This window comes from Aplidium turbinatum, chromosome 16 (genome assembly GCF_918807975.1).
Source record: "Aplidium turbinatum chromosome 16, kaAplTurb1.1, whole genome shotgun sequence".
Classification (NCBI taxonomy): domain Eukaryota; kingdom Metazoa; phylum Chordata; class Ascidiacea; order Aplousobranchia; family Polyclinidae; genus Aplidium; species Aplidium turbinatum.
This window is the reverse complement of record NC_137487.1, coordinates 18,261,358-18,282,998: the sequence shown is the minus strand read 5'-3', so window position 1 is coordinate 18,282,998 and position 21,641 is coordinate 18,261,358. Positions and strand designations below refer to the sequence as shown.

Below are 21,641 nucleotides of genomic sequence, written 5' to 3'. Positions count from 1 at the left end.
GTTTGTTTTGATAGCTTAGTTGTTTAAGTGTCTGACTTTATAGTCTAAACAAAACAACTTAAAGATGTAGCATCAGTGGTTTGACATTTGAGATGTGCGTTTGCATAACGCATTTATAAAACAGGTCTTCATTTAGCGACACCTACCGTAGTTAATAGAATAATCTTGTCACAGACAACAACACTTCAACAACCAGCAAAAATTTCACTTTGAATTTCAGTGACTGGTCTGTGTCAGTGCTGTAGTTTAAACAAAGGATAACTACAAGTGGCCATCTTTGGAAACGAATGGTAAACATAACATCACCACAAGTGTGCAAAACTGCCAGGATTAAACTCTCAAAAAAGATTGCTTGGTTCGAGGATAAAGATTCCCGCAATCAACTTGATCAAATACAGCCAAGCACGGTATCATATAGCTAAATGTATTTGGGCCCCACCAAAAGGCAGAAATGCAGAAATTTTACTGGCATAAAATTCCGCATTGTCCGCAGAGGTTTTGATTAATGCTAATCCACAAAAGGCGGAAACCTGGTTTTGGTGTGTATGATATAATATATTGTACAAAACTAAATATTGTTTTATCACTTCATAGATTCATTTAGACTAGTCTATATGCGTATTTGCAACTTTTTTTTTTCAAGGACCTCTAGAAATCGTATTTGTAACTTAAACAGATACTACGGTATATAGCCTACTCTTTTTCAATTAGAAAGATATTTTCATACTTTTAAATGTGTAATAATATGGTGTTGTTGTGTGTATTAAAATTACAATAGCATATTTTGTGATTGCTGTTTTAATTCCAAAATGCATCTGAACACAACTGTCATTCTGACCTGTTTTTTTTTTCGTTGAAACTTTTCGGTCATTTGTCCAAAAGGATTTGAAAAATTCGGTCATTTTTTATTTACTTCGGTCATTTTTTCTGATGGAAATATTTCCTTTCAAGTAGCTGATACAAACCAAAATTTGCACTTCATGACTAGCTACAACATTAAGTTTCGCTGAGAAACGTTTTTTTTTTTCGGACATCATGACCGAATTGACTATATATTTTTTCGGACATTTTGACCGAATTGAATATTTTTTTTTCGGACATTTGCTAAAAAATCGGTCAATGATTGATAAATGACCGAAAAAACCCCCCAGATTCTGACGCCAACGGAATAATTCTTTGTGATCCACCTAATAAAATGATTCGTAAAAAACGCGTTGTATATAAGTATTGCGATGACAGCAACAACATACAGATCCTGATAATAAGCGATTTTCGTTGACATATTTATTTTGATGAAAATCAGAATGCCATTTTTAAGTTTTTTTTTTTGTAAAAAACAGAATTTTTAAAAAACGTATATTTATTTGAAAACCAAAAAGCAAGTCATTAATGTAAAAAAATGAAATTTACAGAAGTTGTGATAACGTTATTGGTAAACAAACTGTTAAGTTTTTTTGGGTCAAATTATTTTCAATTGCAAAATATTCACAAATTTGAAAGTGGATGCAATTACCTCGATGGTCGCAAATATGCACAATTGCACATCGATCCTAGTTTACATGCAAAACCGGCATTTTATTTTCAACACAACGAAAACTGTTCCTTTGTATTTTTTTTCTTTTGTTGCCAAAATAAATCATCTTAAATTGCCTGTTGTCAGTTATTAACCTGGCTTCATGCCTATGTTGTATAATATAGATACCAAGATCGGATTTTTGCCTTTTCTTTATCAGCATCAAATCTTTACTTAGCTGCAAACAATGTATATACCAATTTATGCCAGGGAAATTTGTTTAGTTCAACCATTTAGTGGTGCCCAAAGTAGCCTTTAGCACTGTGTTGATTTATCAAAAAATGCTGCTTTTGTATTTTTATGTAGCGTTTTTCTGAACTTGTCTAGGTAACAACATAGCTTGCTTGTTTGCAAGGGAACAATGTTTTGTTTTGGATGATTTCTGAAATTGTTGGAACAGTGCAAGTATATATATAACCCTGGAAGGTTAATTAAAGCACTGTTGGAGTGTTGGATTGAGCAAACATAAAATGGCCATTCCATGGCATATCGCTTTCTCGGCTTGGCTTCCATTTCTTGTTGTAACAGTTGTAAGTATATTATATTTGGTTTGTTTTGAGTCAAAAGTAACAATAATCCAACCTCTTTTTAATATTACTTTATCCTGATAAAAATATTTCACTTGGTGTGTTGAAGTAACTTTATAATAACAATAGTTTCATAAACTAAACACTGCAGTGCAAAAATTATTTTAGAAGAATCTATAACCTAGAAACATCTTTCAAAATTGAGTTAAATAAAGTTGCTGAGAGAGAAATTATTAATGCTATTTTAATGACCTTGAGCCATTGGTGGTACTGTACTACTGCAGCTCTTAACAGCAATATTAGTGTTAATATCAAAATATATGGAGCTGGTGTAGAAGTCTCCACCTTGGTCACAAACAGCTTTTCACAAATAGCTTTTGCCTGGTTGAGTGCTGTTCAGTGTTTACACATTTCACCCTATATGTCTTAGTCGATTGCAATCTTTGATGAGTATGCATGTTTATTGTTTAGCATTGATGATCAGGGCGAAGGCATGTACACCAGCTCTAAATATATATTGTCAGAAAGCAGGTAGATATACTTAAAATGTGACTCCACAATACATAGTGCATGCCTGAGTACAAGATGTTGTGGCATGTCGGTTTCAAAGTATCATCCTGTTATCCAAAACAATCAGGTTTAGCAACCAATAAAACTTACTGCAAATTATGAAGAGCTTTTGTTGCCTTTTGTCAGTATTCTTATTCTGATAGGAAGATTTTATCTGTTTGATTGCATCCTAACATGCATGAATCCAGGTAAAATTTATTATCTGCAATTTTTATAACATCATGCAGCTAGAACAACGGTTTAAGGACATCACAATCACTTTATTAATACTGTGAGTTCCTCTTTTTATTAACTCTGTTGCTATTTCAGATTGGATTTTTTTGTGCTTTAATGTACTACATCCACTTTGCAAAGAAATGTAAAATATTTCCTGCATGTGTTGGCATCACTGCAGTTGTTTTATCACTACTTATCGTCATCATAATTCCTGTTGATGTTTATCTTGTATCGTCTACTAAAGCCCAAGATGGAACTCGTTCAGTAAGTGTCTGATTTAAGTCATTAGATTTAGTATTCAAATCCCCTTTTCATAGATTTCAGCATTTATATAAGTACTAAAGTATCTAAGTGCACAGTATTTCTTTATCAAACTTTGAAGTATGCAATTTGGGAGCAAGTCTTTTAGGCGCTGACAGTTAGGCGCTGGTCAAATAGGCGCGCACACTGTGGCGTCTGGATATTTAGGTGCGGAGCACTGCGGCGCTCGGTCATTTAGGTGCTATTCCTTGTAAAGTCTGTAGATTGTATCAGCTTGCCAGAAAATTATATCCTGGCTTCCGTGAGTGAAGCTGCTTAAACCGGCAATGCTTTTCACACAAAATGTTATATTGAACAGAAAAATATATTGTTGTTTGTAGATTGTATCAGCTTGGCAGCTTGCCAGAAAGTTATATCATGGCTTCAGTGAGTGAAGCTGCTAAAACCGGCAATGCTTTTCACACAAAATGTTACATTGAACAGAAAAATATATTGTTGTTTTATTGATTTATTATTGTTTTATTTGTTGTTAGTCCAGGTTTGCTTTGGTGAAAGCTTTATCAATAAATTATTGAAGCTTCCGAACATTATTGAGTTCATTTTAAGTTAACTCTTTCGCGACCATGGACGTATACACACGTCTTGGGATTTTTGCCATGATGACCAAGGAAGTATCCTTACGTTCAAGGTTAAAAGGTAGCCTATTTCAAGCAAAAAAATAATGTAAATGATGACAGATCCATAGTCTTTGCCTGTCCTTGTTTGGCTAATTAAAAAAAAATATTTTGGCGCTGCAGTTATCAGATGAGGACTTCTTAAAGATGGGGGACACAGTGGATTTTTTTTCTTTCACTCATTGGAATTGGCAGTCAAAACTGGCTAGGCAACCCCTTACTTTGGAATTTCTCGATCAAAAAGACTGTAGGCTAAATTACGTAAACTTTTGCGTAAAATTTTACAAATTTCTCCATAATCATTCTGCTGTACCTCCTAAAGCATTGCGCGCAGAAACGAAGTAAATTTTTTCTCATGTGCAGAATTGTTTTGGCATTCGATTAAACTACATATGTTTTCATATTATTGTATCATGCTTGGGTAGTAAAAATTATAATGAAGTACACTTTTCTGCCAATTTTTAATTTTTTTAGAAATTAGAAAAAATACTGTTTGGAGTTGCTAGTTGTACATAAAATGTTTTAAATTTTATTGCAAAGCTTTGCATCTTCGGATAGCTGAAGATGTATGCTTTTATTTGATGTCAAGATTGTGCGTCTACGTCGATCACATGACATGCTTTTACCGCGTAAATACAACAGTTTTGTGTGAAAAATGTCTGGTAAAATTTTAGATTAAATATAAATTACTTCTGTTCGGGATGGATTGGCCATGTGACGAGAACGCGTAAGACGCTCTACTACTGTTCACATGAATACATTTCTACAGGGCATATAGGCTACACCTTGGCTACAAGTTGCAAGCATAATGGTGAGACTTCGCTCGTTATTAAACCTAGTCCGGGTTTTGACGAAAACTAAGTTACTCTTCACTCAAGCCTACCGCCCGCTTGAGTACAGCCTACGGTACATTTTTTACTGATGTTTAGTTATTATTTGACCTAACTAAAAGTGAACTCATACATGTTCGGAAACTTGAATAATTTATTGATGAAGCTTTCGCCGGCGCAAACCTGGACTAACAACAAATAAATGCTGAACACGCGCATTAAAAAAAAACATATTTTTCTGTTCAATATAACATTTTTAATGTGAAAATCATTGCCGGTTTAAGCAGCTTCACTCACGGAAGCCATAACATATTTTTTTGTTCAATATAACATTTTGTGTGAAAAGCATTTCTGGTTCAAGCAGCTTCACCCATATATTTTTCTGTGTAATATAACATTTTGTGTGAAAAAGCATTGCCAGTTTAAGCAACTTCACTCACTGAAGCCATGACCAACAACGCACACGCATTAACAAAACAATATATTTTCCTGTTCAATATAATATTTTGTGTGAAAAGCATTGCCCTACGCCCCTACCTGCCAAGCTGATACAATCTACAGACTTTACTAGGAATAGCACCTAAATGAACGGGCGCCACAGTGCTCCGCACCTAAATATCCAGACGCCACAGTGTGCGCGCCTATTAGACCAGCGCCTAACTGTCAGCGCCTAAAAGACGTGGACCCTGCAATTTGATGGAAAAGTTTCATATTTTAAAAGACATTTTTGTGAAATGTTTTTATAGTGTATCAGGTAAAGCTATAGTATTATATATATGTGTTAACTTTTGGACATCTGAATTTTAAGTACCGGTAACAAATTTACATTATTAATCTTCTGTGGCTCATGGCATGCCTGAAGTTTGCTAAAAGTGTTTTCTATTGAATCAATGGAAATCTAATTTTTAAAGTCATTTAAAAATAGTGTAACTTGAACAATTAGAGTTGCATTGCATTTGACTTAACTAAATTATTTGTTTAAAGGACTGGGCGGACAACTCTACTATTTATCATCTGGAGAATGTTGTTTTGTTTGGTTACTACGGTAAGGCCATCTTGACCTTTTTAAAAATTGTCGGAACAAACTTGCTGGGCAAATTTCTGTGTAAAATCTTAATCAATGAATGATTTTGAAGCCATATGATACTCACAAGTGCCAATTGTTACAGCTCTTTATGGATTAATGCTGGTTGTGGTTTTCTTGTTTTTGCCATTCACCTATTTTGCATACCCATCGATTCAGGAAGATGCATCAGGTTACAATACAGACATGGTGAGAACTGTGTTTTTTTGTTTTTGTTCATTTTTATTTTTTTACAGTCCAACATAAGAAGTAGATGCATCGTATTGTCAGACTAATTCTTTACTGCTTATAGCTCATTCTGTTGGACTATACTTCTTTAAATACAAAACAAATATGATTGAATTTTAAACAAAAATGCAGTTGCCTCATTAGTTCCAAACACTGTCATTTCTATTTTTCCTTATCATGGCCTTTGACCATGTTGAGCTATGCAGATATAAGAGTTTTGTCTAACTGCTGTTTTATAGAACCTGATGGATTATATGCAATCCATTGATATTATTTTTTACAACTACGAAGGGCCTTTTGAGTTAGAGTCAAGATTTAGTGGAGGGGCACAGAATATGCATTGGCACGTTTCTGTCATGCAACAAGAGTTGATTCACATGCAATAAAAGTTTCTATATGCTCTGAAAATTTAAATATTACAACACATGGTTTAAGTTTGCACAAGTCTAATACTGTTTTCAATCCTGGGTTATTGTTTCTTTTCAAGCATTCTACTGATTGTGCAATAAATATCTTGGACTTATCAGCACAGCAACATTGAATTTAAATTAACAGTTGTTACCTTAGGTTACTGCACGAGGAGTGAAGTTTACTTTCTTTTCATTTCTGCTGCTGTGTCTTTTATTGGTGATTGGGTGAGCACTGAGCAATTTTGTTTCAATTAGTGTTTTAGGAAAATCTAAGTTATATTGCTTTTAAGTTTATATACCGTATACCAGTGGTGTATATTAGATTCTTTTTTTTTGCGGTTGTAATTTTGTATTATAATATATTCAGATCATTAGCTATTCATTTGTCCGAACTTATATGAATAATTGAATAGTATTGTTTAGATTACTTCATGACAATTATGAGCATGTTAGGTAGCCTGCATACCGCTGTGGCATGTTGTGGCTCCACATGAAGTGGTTTCACAGTCGTTTTGCTCTAAAACCATTATAAATTCAGCAGTTAGAAGTATCATACAATGCATATTGCATAGGAAGGTTGCATGACCTGGAGAGACCTTATCTTATAAAACGCTGGTCTAGTATATATGGCATGGTAACCACTGTTGTTCTCTCGGGCATCAGCATTTACCATTTAGCGCCTTGTAGTTCTGTGAAATCATGGCAGAAGCAAAATCGGTTTGCCCTATATAGTGCGGAATGGCCCGTTTCGGTGAGTCCGCTTCGGTGAGTCCGATTCGGTTAGTCCGATTCGGTGAGTCCGATCCCTTAACAGGGGATTTTTTCAATTTTTTTTTTAAATTATCGGGTACCGTAGCCTAATTATCATTGCCGTTTTAGGGTTAGGAGTTAAGGTTAGGGGTTAGAAGTTAGGAACTCACCGAATCAGACTCACCGAATCGGACTCACCGAATCGGACTCACCGAATAGTAGCAGACCCTATATAGTGATAGACTGCTAATTGTTCTTTGTGATAATCATAATTCGTGTAGTGATCAGAACCATTTAAATATGTTCAGGGCTGTTGTACCGATGGGGAAACTCCCTTACAAAAACAGCACAATATACCACCAGATGAATTATCTTTCCGAGTTTGATTGCGCAAGAGATAGTAAGTACTCGAGGATGTTGTTGCAGCGAAATTTGACTACAGCATGCAAAGTTTATTTTACACAAATCTAACTATGAGATTGTATTTATCCTCCCCTTTCATTCTAACTAAAAATATCAATTTTTGTGCATATCTTTTGTGTTATATTTTTATGTGTAATTATATATAATATTTTTTTATATGTAATTTTTTTATGTGTTTTCAGTTGCTGAAAACAGCCTCACATTTGTCATCAATTGTTTGGGGCTGGTTGGTATGGTCTGCTCCATCATCTACACGGTGAGTATTAAGTTATTAACTCCCATGTTTCAGAGCCTAGTGTAGACACGAAAAGTCTATGATCTACTCATTGTACTGTCTTCAATTGTAACCTGGCTCAAGGGCATCATGTGGTAGAAATGTAGCATTGATACAGTTGTTCTAAGCCTCTTGCGAAAACTGTCTGAAATAGATAAAAAGCAGCTTGACTTTGCTGACTGAAAATGTTTACAATATGGATTCTTAGCTAAGAATATAATGTAAGCTTTCACTTGTGTAAACTCAAACTTGTTTCATCACCACGAATTTCTGTCTTAAACACACAACCCGTGTTTACCCAAGGAGAGGCAGGCTATCAAGAGTAGGTTTACGATGCGACGCGTTGCGAAACCATGTTGCTAACAGCATGGTAGCCTACATGGTCATTTGACCTAGATACGTATGTTACTGTAACAAAGATATCTCGCGCTTTGAATTTTGACTCCATGTTTTTTCTGCGCAGGTATCAAACTATATAAAAAATGACAGTAAAAGCGTTTCTTTTTTATATATATAATATATTCTCGTTTTTTGTATGAATGTTTCCCTTTCTAAAATTGAGTACCGACTGATATTTTATTTTCTTGTGTGGCCCACAGCGAAACAGTGGATTGCTTCTTTTCACAAACCCTTTCGTTGTTGATGACAGTGCACTTAATGGAATCAAGCGAATCAGTTTATTAAAGGAATTTTATAGATACTGTTTTGTCTATGTTCCACTAACATCTTTACTTCCTCATTAAACCAAAATGTCTTCTCAGGCTTGTGGGATGTCCATCCTCCCCATCAACATGATCAAAGGACCACCAAAAGCGGAGGAACAAGAGGAGCGGATGGAAGCCACCATCAAAGCGCTCATGAGCAAAATCCAATACCTCTCGGACCAGGTGGATGCCGCTATCTTAGCTGTCGAAAGAACAGTTGCCCTTTACTTCATCTGTTCAACGTCAACAGACACAGAAACAATATTAAAAGGGCAACTTGCCACCTATGATATGAATCAGGTTTTCATAGCACTTGTGTATGCTTTTTAGCGCCACTATGACGTCAACAATTATAAAAAGTTCTACAATATTTTCATTGTTTATCTTCAGCACGCTGATCAGCGACCCCTCGGCGAAGTGGACAGGGAGTTACTCACTAGATATTCCCAACAACTGTCCGCCTTACAGTCCAGACGCGACACAATGCGGCACCAATCGTACTCTTCACTGGCTTGGTGCAAGATAGCCTGCCGTCCAATCCAGGTGAGAATATCGATTGCTTCGGCAGTGGCACAAGATTAATTGTTTTACTTGCTTTGTTAATATTTCTCTTTGATATTGCAAATTGAATGTTTAAAATTATCTCTATTTAGTATTTGGAACAGCTTTAATTACTCTGACAAATTCGGTGACAAAGCAGCGTTATTGAAACATTATGGAAAATTTCACAACTTTCAACTGAAAAAGAAACCAGCCCTGGCAGACTGCTTTGTCGTTACTTTCGCCGAACAACTCAACAGACAATATTTAGACGTCGTTGAAGATAAATGGCTGCATAAAATCAAAGCCACCTTTAACATACAGATTGTGATGCAAATGCCAGCATTTGATGAATACAAAATTGCAGTACCATTAACATGCAGAAATTGATTCGACCAACCACTTAGCCTGTTTTGTTACTCCCATGTCATCAGCAACCTTCGACCCCTGTGGTGTAGATTCTTCAACCATGCCCATTCACACTTTATTCCTTTTGACGTTGTATCAGTGTAAACTTATTGTAACGGACTGCAGACTTAATTGCGTTTTTCTTTGTATTCGTCTTGTTGAACCGTTGTTTTGTACCAGTAGGCCTACATTGTTGGAAATCGTGGCAGAACACCAGTTTAAGATTTAGGCTTGCAGCTTTTGATTTTAATTTTATGTAACCATCTATTTAAAATAGAATTTTAATGCGTGTTGATAACATCGGAGTTTGCTTTATTTGTTCGTTTTACGCATTTTTCAAATTTTCTTTTTTACATGTGCTATGGCTATAGCGAATCGATTCTTAATAAATTACACTAAGAGGTTAGATTGTTGTGCAAATGCCAGCATTTGATCAATGCAAAATAGCAGTATCTCTAGAATGGTAATAGATTAATAGAATGTGACACTTGGTCAAGGCAAACAACTTACTGATTCCATCATGTAAGCTGAAATATTACATGAGGTTGTTATGAGCAGACTATAATCGTTACAACGCTAAGAAAGAATGTTGTTTTTTTGGTTAGAATATTTTTAATCGAAAATGTCTTGACCAAAACTTCCTGTCATTCTTGCAGGTGGTCTGCGGGGTACTTCTCTTTCTCTTTTCTCTTTTCATTGTTGTGGATATCATGATATCAAAGTAAGTTCTTCACGCTGACGAGTTGTTTATTTGCAGTAATTTGACGTTCCCCAACGTTTAATTGACGTGAAAGTGTTATTTTTTATTAATGTTTCGTTGATAGCCTAGTCCCATTGGTAGCGACAAGGTGCAACCACATTGTAGGAGGGTTGCCTGGAGACGAGCTTCTATTTTGGTCAAGTTGCCATGCAGCGGCGATTGCAGCCGATTTATCTTTTATTATACCTCAACCAGCAAATCAGTTATTTTACCTCTGAAGACGTTCAATCGATGTAATATGATTGATTTGCTGGCCAAGACAAAGTAGCTGTTGTGGTGAGGTCTAACGGCTAATTAATTTAACTTTTTTTGCGTAGTATCAATCGCTGCATCTCATCACTGGGTATGTATGCGGGGTACATGTTCGATAAAACAGCTCTGGACAATCCAATCAATGCCTTGCTTCTACTTTGTAATCAGGTAAGCCACGATTGCGTAGAGGCAGTGTTTTTTTACTTGTTTTAACGGACCTTCAAATGTTTCCAATGAACCCACACAATATACCACTTGTTTGTATACCACACAATATACCACCACTTGTATACCAATATTACCACTTGTATGCGCTACGTGAAGTTTAGCGCCTGCCCTATGCGGAGAGAAAGAGTGCAGAGCAGTGTGTGTTCGTTGAATTTGCTCAAAACACCTAATAAGGTTATAAGGGTAAATAAGACTTTTTGAAAGCGTTGTTTCAAATCCATGTGTTTCTCGGCAGCCGAGTGTAGCAAGAATTGACACGTGTTTCGCCCATGAGGCTGGGCTCATCAGTATCGCATCATCAATTCATGCCACATAGTTCTCAACCGCTGCTTTTGGCAGTCAATTGAATCCTTAACTTTGTGGAAAGAAAACAACTAAACTAACTGTCGCCAAGCCAAGGATATGCACAGTTGAGAAGGAGCGATCTTCCTGGCGTCAGCACTACCTGACTCCTCACTATAGAACAGCGAGCATTGTGTGCGAAAAACTCTGAGCGTTGCGCGAGAAAAGAAAAAAAGTGCCCAGCGTCATGGGCGAAACACGTGTCTATCGCTGTCAATTCTTGCTACACTCCATTGCCGAGAAACACATGTTTTTAGAAAAAGTCTTGATGGCTAGTGTGGAGGCTGCACCGGTATGGTTAGCGAAACACAATGCTCGTTTTTCTATAGTGAGTAGTCAGGTAGTGCTGATGCCAGAAAGATCGCTCTTTAACTGCTTCAAATTCAGTTGGAAAGAATTCGGCGCTAAGTGTTTAAAACATCGGACACTACCCAACACAAAGAGGATGCATTGTGTAATTGAGGATGCATTGCAGGTGTTTCCTTTGGATTACCTCGTCCTCGGTGGCATCATTCTCTATTTCACAATCAGCTCAGTGACTGGGATGCAGCATATTGGAGTATGGATTTTCTGGAACAAGGTTTGTGGAAGCTCTGAAATATTAGTTTGGGGGGGGGAGGGGGAGGTTAATTTTAATTTCAACTTTAGTTCTGATTTTAGAATACAACAGTACATTCTAAGACCTCTGAAAAAAATTGAAGTTTCCGTCCAAAATTTCCGTTTAATGTTTACGGCAATCTTGCAACATACTTGAAGCGTTTTAGTAAAGTAGCAAATAATATTTGAACTTTAAATGTTATAAACAAAAAGTGATGTCCATACAATACAAGGCTACTAAATACGAAAAGTAATTTTAGGAGTAGGAGGGAAGAGGGTTTGACTAAAATTTAAAAAAATCCAGAGGTCTTAGAATGTCCTGTTCTAAAACCAGAACTAAAGTTGGATTTGAAAAAACGCCGGTTAACCTGGATCCCTCTGGAATCTAGATTATTACTTTGTGGCTCAAACGTCAGACACCTTGAGAAATTTTATTTCTCTGTGAAGTTTCTAAAACCATCATTTCTGTGAGAAACTGAAAAGGTTTGAAGTAGTTACGATAGTACTGGTGGACATAGCCTAAGTTTTCTTGGAATATTGTCACAAATTTCTCATTTTGGATAAACGTATGGATCATTTTTTTGTAAAAAGTTTAATTAGATATTAAATACTGCACTTGATACATTACTTCCCCTTACAATTCTATTACAAAACACGTTGACATGAAATAAAACTTTTATCCACACACTACTTTTGGTATCTGTCAGAGGTCACTGGATAGCTTACTCAGGCATGATAATCAATCTTTCTGTCTTCGCTTCTACAGGTGCACAGGTTGCGAGCCGGCGCTTCTACAATCCAAACTCTTCTGTTCAGCGCCTTTGTTCTAGCGTCAGTCACCTTGTACTCTGGCGTTCTTGCCTACACCTTGGCTCCTCAGTACATCACCTACGGGACACAAACGTACAGGGTGCGGTTAAACATGATTATTTGTTTTTAATGTTTAATAATGTTTGTTCTGATGACTCCTGTTTAACCATGTGTTCTGATGACCCCTTTTTAACCAAGTAATATTTTTAACCCTCTCGCACCCAACCTCATTTTAAAATGATTTGCGGTTTAATGCGAATCGTCCAGCATTGTCTTAAAATGATGCTCGTTGAAGCGTGACATCAAGCCTTGTTTTGAAATAAAACATCTATAAATTTATTAACCTCCTTTAAATGGCGTTCTGCCCGATGGAAAATATTAAGGTCGTTGGGGACAAAGGACAATATATATTTAAATTTAAGCCAAAAATTGTGCATTTTTTACTAGTAAACTTGGTAGTCATGTGCTAACAACTTCAAGCATTCTACATTGGACTGGAGCAAACAGAATGTATTTTGCACGTTGAAATTAGTTTGTTGTGAACAATTGGCAACATTGTTCAGTATTTTAAAAATGTATTTTCCTTGCAGCTTTATTTACCAGATGACGCAATCGAGTCAGGAGTATTAACCAATCAGATCACTTCCATTATCACCGCTCCGTGTTCGCCATTATCACCTGCGAGTAGGTTCACGTTAAAACCCAATCAGGAAATCAGTCTTTTTATATTAATCTAAAAAAGCTCTTAGCTGGCTGCAGCGGTTGAATTTATGTAAAAAAGGACTGATTTGTTGGCTGTTTTTACAACGCTTCACGTAATTTCTTGTACGTTTGTTTCGTTGTTGACGCTGCAATTCGGCTATTTTGTTACTAGAGGTTATAAAAGTGTTTAAAAGTAAGTTGTTAACTTGTATGCGGCATATCTTATTCCACTGATTTCGTTCACTTTATAATTACCGTATATAACGTACGGCAATTATATTCGATCGTCGGTCCCAATAGTTCAGTTGGTTAGCGCATGACTTCTGGAACGAAAAAGCTTCAAGATCAAGCAGCGCTGGTTCGACTCTCTGGGTGTGCGCTTGAGCAACGCATTCTAAGGACTGTCCTACATTCAGCGGTATCTAATGGATGGAATAATTCCCTCGGCAACAAGACTTCAACAATCGGAAACTTCACTCTGTCAATCTCGGTGACCGGGCCTGTGTCAGTGATTCAAAGCCTCTACAAGTATGTGAAACTGCCAGGATTAAGCTCTGCAAGAAGCTTTCCCAGTCCGAGGATAAAGATTCAATCAATCAATATCTGACTGGTTCTACCCCACGACAGTCGTCACGGGGCATGCAGCGATGGATAAAAGGAAGCGATTTTGAGCAAAGCTCAGTGGTTAGAGCCATAGCACGACTCAAGGCCGTCAGTTCGACACCGCTCAAAAGCATGCAGCTGTGTCTTTGGCAGGACATTCAGACGTCAGGAAAATTGCCTTCTCGTCCGCTTTCTAAATCTTCAACCGCCACGCGTAACCCTGGATACGATAAAATAAAAAGCAAAAAAAAAACAATTCAATTCTCAGCGAAGTCATCTTTCTACAGGCGAATGCACGATGACGCGGCTGATGACGTTTCAGACCAGATTGTTCTACAGGATGTGGTTCTTCGGTGTCGCTTATTTTTGGTCGTCCTGGATCTTCGTGCTGGTGAGCATCGTGATGCATTGTGGGCCGAACATCGATTATAGTTTGTGACGTCATCTGTGATAAGCGTCGCACTATGCATCTTTTTTATTTTTATTACCCCATTTAGCAAATCAGTTTTTGCATTGATTCAACGTCTGCAGACGTTAAATCAATGTAAAAACGCCTGATTTGCTATCTGGGATAGTAGCAAAATAACAGTATCAGATTTTTCCAAGTGCTTCACACATTGCGCTACTTCACTTATAACCAATGTATGTCAAGTGCTACTTGCAGCAATAAAATTTAAGATACTGAAGACGAAATGATAGAGGGGCCCCGCAACTTTCCTGATGGTGTTTGTAATGTTGTCCAACATTGTTTTTATACCTTCGTCTTTCATATAGTCGCTGTGATGCATATTGTATCTCGAAAATTACCACACTGAGACCTTCACGGGCTCCTGAGACCTTAACGCCGCCTTGTTGTTATCGGTATGACGACAATTCAAAGCCTATGATTCAAAGACGAAGGGTTAAGGCAGGGAGCTCTGAAGGATGGAACTCTGTTCTTCAGAGATCCCTGGGTTAGCCTAAGGTTAGGGTTATTGTCTTTATCGTAAATAAATTATCGGCTTTGAATTTACCGCTTTGAATTATCGGCTTTGAATTGACGTATAACCGTTGTTATCCCATATAGATTACACAACGGATACTTCCCAATATTCTTTTCCGCTTTGTATTCAAAGTTTAAAAGAGTTTATTTTCAATTAGATTGTACAGTGCAATAGTTTTAAAGTACGTATATTTTTAGATCTTCGTAATCAGCAGCATTGTGTCCATCCTGCGTACAAGGAAAACGGTGGCTCAGATCATGATGAGGAACAATAGAGAAGATGACGAAAGTCTTGAACAACTCATCTGATGGACCAAACAATTATTCAACCAATGTGTTGAAGTACCGTTGTGTTCTTTGTTAAAAGCGTTTTTTTGTTTCAAAAGAACCTCACTGTCAATAAGGGAAAGTTCAACTGACTTTATTCAGAAAAGTGGAGTTTTATTAATACAGTTGACCCCGAGTAACCGTACCCCTTTAAATATTTCCTAAGTCTATTTTCCCAATTGAAGGGTACCACTTGGCTCTCAATATGGTAGGACGGAGCTACACCATGAAGCTTGGGCTCATCATTGTGGCATACCCACACATAAGTACATTGCGGGTCTTCTATGTCTTCACAGAGCCTGCTTCACGCCAATTATTATGTCACAGGGTTTCCATGAATCGGAGAATATGTATCGTGATGCAGTTCGTAATCGTATGTAGTTCTTTTCGCGTTTTGGTACTAGTCGGTTGTGTGCATCAAATGCTTTAGTATTATGACACCCACACATGTCGCCTAGAGTGCACATATGAAAGTTGTATAGTTCCGATTAGCGTAATTTACTTAAGTTGACTTATTCGGGGTTTGAGTTCTTATTCAAATTGTTCGTGAGTCCTGGTTATTGCCCTGGCTTAACTTCCCTGGACAAGACCACAACTCATGTTATATTATAAGTTACATTGATTATTTTAATGCTCTGAAACAGCCTAACACAATAGGAGTTAGGACCAGCCATATAAACATGTGCCGATGCTTGCCGCGCATCTGAGTTGGTCAAAATGAAAATCCAACTGAACTCTGGCAAGCAAACACCTGCTTATATGTCTGGTCTAGCCAATGAAATAATCAAATAGGGCCAGATATGCGTTTTGTTGACCAATGAAATAATTGCAAGTACTGTACGAAAATTTATATAATTTATCACTCTGCACTTAAGTAGCCTAATCTAATTTGACGCAGATGTGACATTCTTCGAGTGATTTATGAGTGAGTCCGATATCTTTACAAAAGTTCCGACATATAAAGATTAACCTAAAAATTCACACACAATATCCTTAATTGCGAAGCTCCGATAGGTGATCTGGGGATAAAACAATAATTATTTGTGCAGTGTTCTGGCCACGCTTCGCACGCATTTCCAATTCATCAATAGGGTCTTGTTTTCAGGACATTACTACTTGGTTAAGAAGCACTAAAATACTTCGATATAATGAATCACGTAGGCTATAGTCTTTGCCAAACAACAATCCATCAAATTGTGATGTGGCTGATAATATGGGATTTTTACAGTATTGGGGGCAATCATTCTACTGCTAATCTAGGTGCCTCTTCCATACCAACTGTGAACATAAAGTGCACTTCTGTAATAATTCATGAATGCGGTGCTCTGCCCACACAGCCAGCAAATCATTTCTTTTTTTAAATTGATTCAGCGCCTGCAGAAGTTCAATCAATAAAAAAAAAAGATTTGCTGTCTGGGCTGTTCTCTAAGAAATCTCGTGTTCCGTAACTTGTTGGTTGTCTTTAAGATAAAGTTTCTGAGTGAAATTTGATATTTTAAAGAGTATAGTATTTTCAATCGCATTTGTCGCTATGTTGTAGGTTTACAATTTCAGCATTTCTGCCATGTTACAGTTCCATACGCATTCGTTTGAAAACGTAACTTTAACAAGCCAACCAAATCGCATTCATGACATTGAAATGACAGAAAGAAGAGTTGTTCCTACTTATATCATTGCCGTAGCATGGTGTATGTTTTTCTGTCGGGATAAATGGTGCCACTGCATCAGAAGCTGTTGAAGTGCCATAGAGAGAAGGCAAGAATCGTTTTATAATTTCCACGTCATATGTATGATTTAGAATATTATCCTTCGGTCTACCATTCCAAGATGTTGTGACGGTAGGCACTGTAACAAGCAGATTTCTAATAAACCACGAACCAATCAGAAGCTACGCTGTTCATGACGTCTTCAGGGTTGCGTCTAGAAAGAATAAAGGAAAAACGCAAATTCTAGCTAAATTAAATCAATGCTTTGACATCGGTTGACTTGGCGCATTGGGTTAGGGCGGTGGTAGTCATTACATTGACGTGGGTTTGATTCCCACCTCTGCTACAGCTCTTTTTTCTTCTGTAATTACCAAACAAAGTTCAAAGTAATAATTACATGTAATTCTCTGGCTGAATAGTCACAATTGAACAGATAACGTAGCATCTCATTGGTTCGTGGTTGGATTGGACAGAAGTCCATGGAGTGGATATCTGCATGTTAAAGTGCCTTACTGTTGTGACCCTGCCGGATCCTTTGCACTCAGCAGACATATCGATATTAATTATTTATTACGGTACCGTGGTTATCAAATTAATTATTGATAATTTTACATGTGTACTATGAATTGATTTCATACTGTAAGCAGCCTTTTTTTTTAAGTGTATCACACCTATAAATCTGCCTCGACAATCTAGCACCCCCTTGCCGCTGCAGTTCATATTATTTTAATGTTCACGGTGAGCATATGGCTATACTGCCGCGCGTTGAGCACTTCTCAGCTCCTTTTGAAGTCGATCCAGAGCCCCTGGTTGAGAGACGCTGCCGTCACTTGGCTAATTGACCAGTTTTGGTCAAAACCCAACTAGCAAATCAACATTTTTAATTGATTTAAAAAGTACTCGAAATATTTTTGTTGGTATGCATAATATTCCGCAATAAAATGTTTTGCTTGGCAACAGAGTCACTCCATTGTGAGGAGATAACTGCCTGTTGATGTACTTTGTCACAGATCAACGTATGCAAACGCTGAGTTGCCACAACCAATAGACGTAGTGCCGCGGCAGGCTACATTATTTCCTAGAATAGGTGAACTATTTTATTGTGTAATTCTGTTGCAGTGTTTCGTCCATTACTGTTCTGTAGTAACCTTTAATTAAACAACCTTTGTCGCAAAATTTGCTTCTGTGAGATATTGTAAAAAGAAGACTGATTTACCAGTCCTTTGCAAGTCTGTGCTTACTTTAAATACCTAAGTTACCGTAACATTGGACCGTCTCTGCCGTAGTTTCAATGGGCTGCTTTATCTAGTACCACAATCTTTATCAAATATCATAACGCTATTTTCATGCTTCCCGTTTGTAAGTTATACAATGCAGCGGTTCGGACTCCACTTGAGGGCGCTATATAATACTTAAATAATAAGGGTGCTTTCCCTCGTTAGATCTGAGGGGGGTCCCTCCACTGCAAAGTTGAGCAATTGAGCAGAAAGTTATTCTAGCGATAGTAATTCAAAATCGAAGGTTCAATTCTTGGCCTGATTATGTCAAACACCGTCAAATTGTTCTTGACATCAATAGTGATAAAAAAAAGTTGTGATCTAGTGCACTGCCTGAGCTTCACTGTTGCTTCAACAAGGCGGATCTTCACAAAAAGTGCAGTAGTTTGTTGTAATGTGAGCAAACAGCAGTATGACATCACAAACTCGTCGATGGAAAGTCACAGGTGGGCTATCGAAATAAACGAGTGACGTATCACAAAGATTGAGTTTTACACGTTTAAACCCCAAAATAAGATGATGGGTAGCTGGGACACAAGTTGAAAATACCGCTCACCGAACAATGATTGATAGACGACATAAAAATTTGTTTGTATTCTACGACGAAGCTACAAGGTTGCAGACTTTATAAAATTGACAATACATTGACTTTGGTTGAGTAAATGAGATAATTCCAGTCTATCTTTATCGAGCTTGGCGCTTATTTTTGAAAGTTTGTTTTCCATATTCGGAATGGTGGCCAATGTTTCAGCATGGACAGTTAGAAATAAGCTGAAGTAAGCTTGAACAATTTCAAAGTCCAGTTTTGAGTCTACAGCAAGATCAATAAAATCAAGAAACATTTCTAAGAGCCCGAATGAACCGCCGCTGTCTGGCGATAGTGCCCGAATCTCTGTGTCCACAGCCAACATGCTCATCGATTTCAATGCGGTTAACACTGTCTGAAAATTGCTACCCGCTTCAAGAAGCATGGCAGCAAACTCGGAAAGTTGTTCGGTGGGATTTGATTGGATGAGCTTTGACTGCGTGTCTTCTTTGTCCTCATTGATTAAAAAATGAGGATTGATACCAGCGACGGTGGGCAGGAAAAACGGCGCGCTCTTAGGTGCTTTGGGGGGTTCCTTTGGTTTGTTGCGCCGGCGTATGGTGTCCAGTTGAAGCACATTTGCCCACTTCGCATACGGAAGGTTGGAAAGGGTGATTAATTCCTGGTCAAGTTGACGAACTTCTTCCCTATCTGACGCAGGACCTTCAGCAAAAGCCGAACTTTCTTCGGCTTCCACCTCTTCATTAGCAACAACGTGTGCCAAGGTGGTTGGCAAATCAACCACGTGCTCTGGATGGTAGTCCTGTGGAAGAGGTGAAAGATTGACATGGCCGTAAAGGGTGCGGTTCGACCATAAGTAAACGCCAACTTCGTCTACATGAGTTGTTGCAAGAAGGTCAGAAGAAGGCGAAAGGGCAAGACTGGAAACAGCCGAGTCCACCATGAAGCAGTCAATCATTACAACTGAAGGTAGATCCCAGGTTTTGACGCAGCAATCCATACTGGATGTGATAACCCACCGACCATCGTCACTCCAACACAAGTCGTTAACCTTTCCCGAGTGGCCCGCGAAACGGCGAACGATTTTTCGCGTTTCCGAATCGATAACGACCAGCGAGTAATCATCGAGAGCAAGAACCAACATGGATGCGGCTCGGTGCAAAACAGCAAGCGCGGGAAGCGAATCAAGTGAAATGACATCCAGCAGAGTCTTTTGCTTGAATCTCCAGAACTTCACAGACCCTTCGGAGCCGACAGTTATAGTTACTTGATTAAGCGCGTCAACCATAATAGATTTAACACTTACTTTGTGGGCTTTATTGTTACTCAACGTCTTATCAATGTAACTACCACGATGTATGCCGGATTGGATATTGTAAAGATCAACAAAGCCTTTACTGTAGCCGATCAAGCAAAAGTTTCCACATGCAGTACAGGCAACACTGGTCACATACATCGTCGAGTCGTTCGACACCGCGCGGTTATCACTTTTATTGAATTTCTCATTTCCGTGAGCAAACTTGTGCGATCCCATGCACCCGCCTTTCAGGTTCCACGTCGTCGCCACAGGATGGCGATAATGAGCCGCCACAACTCCATCCCACTGGCCTTCTCTTGCCGTTTCCACAGCAAAATCCACAATAGGAGGCAATTTTCCATCGTCCAGTTTGTACGACCGATGACGAGCTTGTTTTCTGTTCAATGAAGCATGACCTAAACTTTTATCTTGATTTGCGTGGGTGCAGGAGAAGACTCTTAATGTGGAGTCATTAGCAGCAGAAAGTATTTTAGAGTCTTGATAGAAGCGTATTTTAGTTTGTGGGCTGCAGTGACCAGATCTTACTCGCAGTTGTGTTCCAATACCAGTCCCTTTATCAAATTCCCATTCAACAAGCGAATTATCTCCCGAATTTGTAATAAGAATTGATTTTCCTGGCAAGAATGTAGCCCCAGCAACAGCAGACATGTGTATATTTTCCATTTTTCCCTTCAACTTTCTGCTGTCTAAATCCCATAAATACACGTGTCCGTTAGTAGTTCCGATTGCCATAATTGTTTCACCATCAGTCCGGAAAGACATTGCTGTGATTTCACTGCTCTCTTGTTTCAATCTCATTATTATTTTGTCAGTTTTTAAGTTGAAAAGAGTAATTTCACCACATTCAGTGCCAATGCCAACAACGTGCAATGCAGGTGCTTGCTTTAACACTGTTATGGCTGTTTCCTTCAGGTTGACAAACTCATAAATCAACTTATTTTTTGAGATGTTCCATAGTTGCATTTTCCCTTGTCTGCTTCCAAACAGCACTTTATTGACATAAGTGCTTGGGTGTAGAACTGTAGTAATGTCAAATGTAGCATTACTAAACTGAAGAGAGAGATATTGTTCCCCAGTATCTATATGCCAAACAATGACATTGCTAGCTCGATCCACAGTTAGCAAGTGCTGACCAAATGGTAAGATTAGATGAACATCATAATTGTGGCCAATGTATGTCTTCTCAATGGAACGACCATGCTTAAAAGCATAGACTATTTTTTGACATGATGCGTAAACACGAAAGTCATCTGTGGCTATGCATTCTATATCCGATGGAAGGGAATTGCTGACTTGACATAAGACTAATCTTGAACAGTTGTACGTATGGAAGACCTTCCCAACAGCAGTGAAGACATAGAACTCCTTTTGCTTTCTGTGAAATCTAGTGACATGTCCAATATCAGAAGAGTGAAGGCCCAAAGCTTTAAAACTTTCAAAAATACGACTTTCAGAAGAATTGTTCATTGTGTGGACCTTACATAAAACCTGTAACAAAATAATTACAAATAATGGTAAAAAATCGTAACTATAAGTCCACTATTGTTAAACTCCATGGCTATCCAACATCACATCACAAATTCAAAACACACAATCTAGATATTTATATACCATATAACTGCAGATGTAAAACATTGTTGATATTTGGAAAAAATAATTCTGGTTAACTGAATATCGGTGGAACTATTAGATAGATGATAAATGCAATGTATTTATGT

General features: G+C 37.9%; 2 protein-coding genes across 2 annotated transcripts; one reads left to right on the top strand and one right to left on the bottom strand.

The window, feature by feature from the left end:
* The first annotated feature begins 1,972 nt into the window (after positions 1-1,972).
* On the top strand, positions 1,973-17,746 carry LOC145785398 (lysosomal cobalamin transport escort protein LMBD1-like). Its single transcript, XM_082597054.1, has 16 exons — positions 1,973-2,103; positions 2,980-3,150; positions 5,636-5,696; positions 5,821-5,924; positions 6,531-6,598; positions 7,432-7,523; positions 7,729-7,802; positions 8,582-8,707; positions 8,915-9,067; positions 10,129-10,193; positions 10,550-10,652; positions 11,530-11,634; positions 12,418-12,561; positions 13,052-13,145; positions 14,054-14,157; positions 14,947-17,746. The coding sequence occupies exons 1-16, from the start codon at positions 2,044-2,046 to the stop codon at positions 15,055-15,057; spliced, it is 1,635 nt and encodes a 544-aa protein (XP_082453180.1). The 5' UTR covers positions 1,973-2,043; the 3' UTR covers positions 15,058-17,746.
* A 689-nt stretch (positions 17,747-18,435) lies between these two features.
* On the bottom strand, positions 18,436-21,407 carry LOC145785494 (WD repeat-containing protein 36-like). The gene has a single exon (XM_082597145.1). It carries the CDS (start codon positions 21,388-21,390, stop codon positions 18,667-18,669), a length of 2,724 nt encoding a protein of 907 aa, XP_082453271.1. The 5' UTR covers positions 21,391-21,407; the 3' UTR covers positions 18,436-18,666.
* Positions 21,408-21,641: the final 234 nt, after the last annotated feature.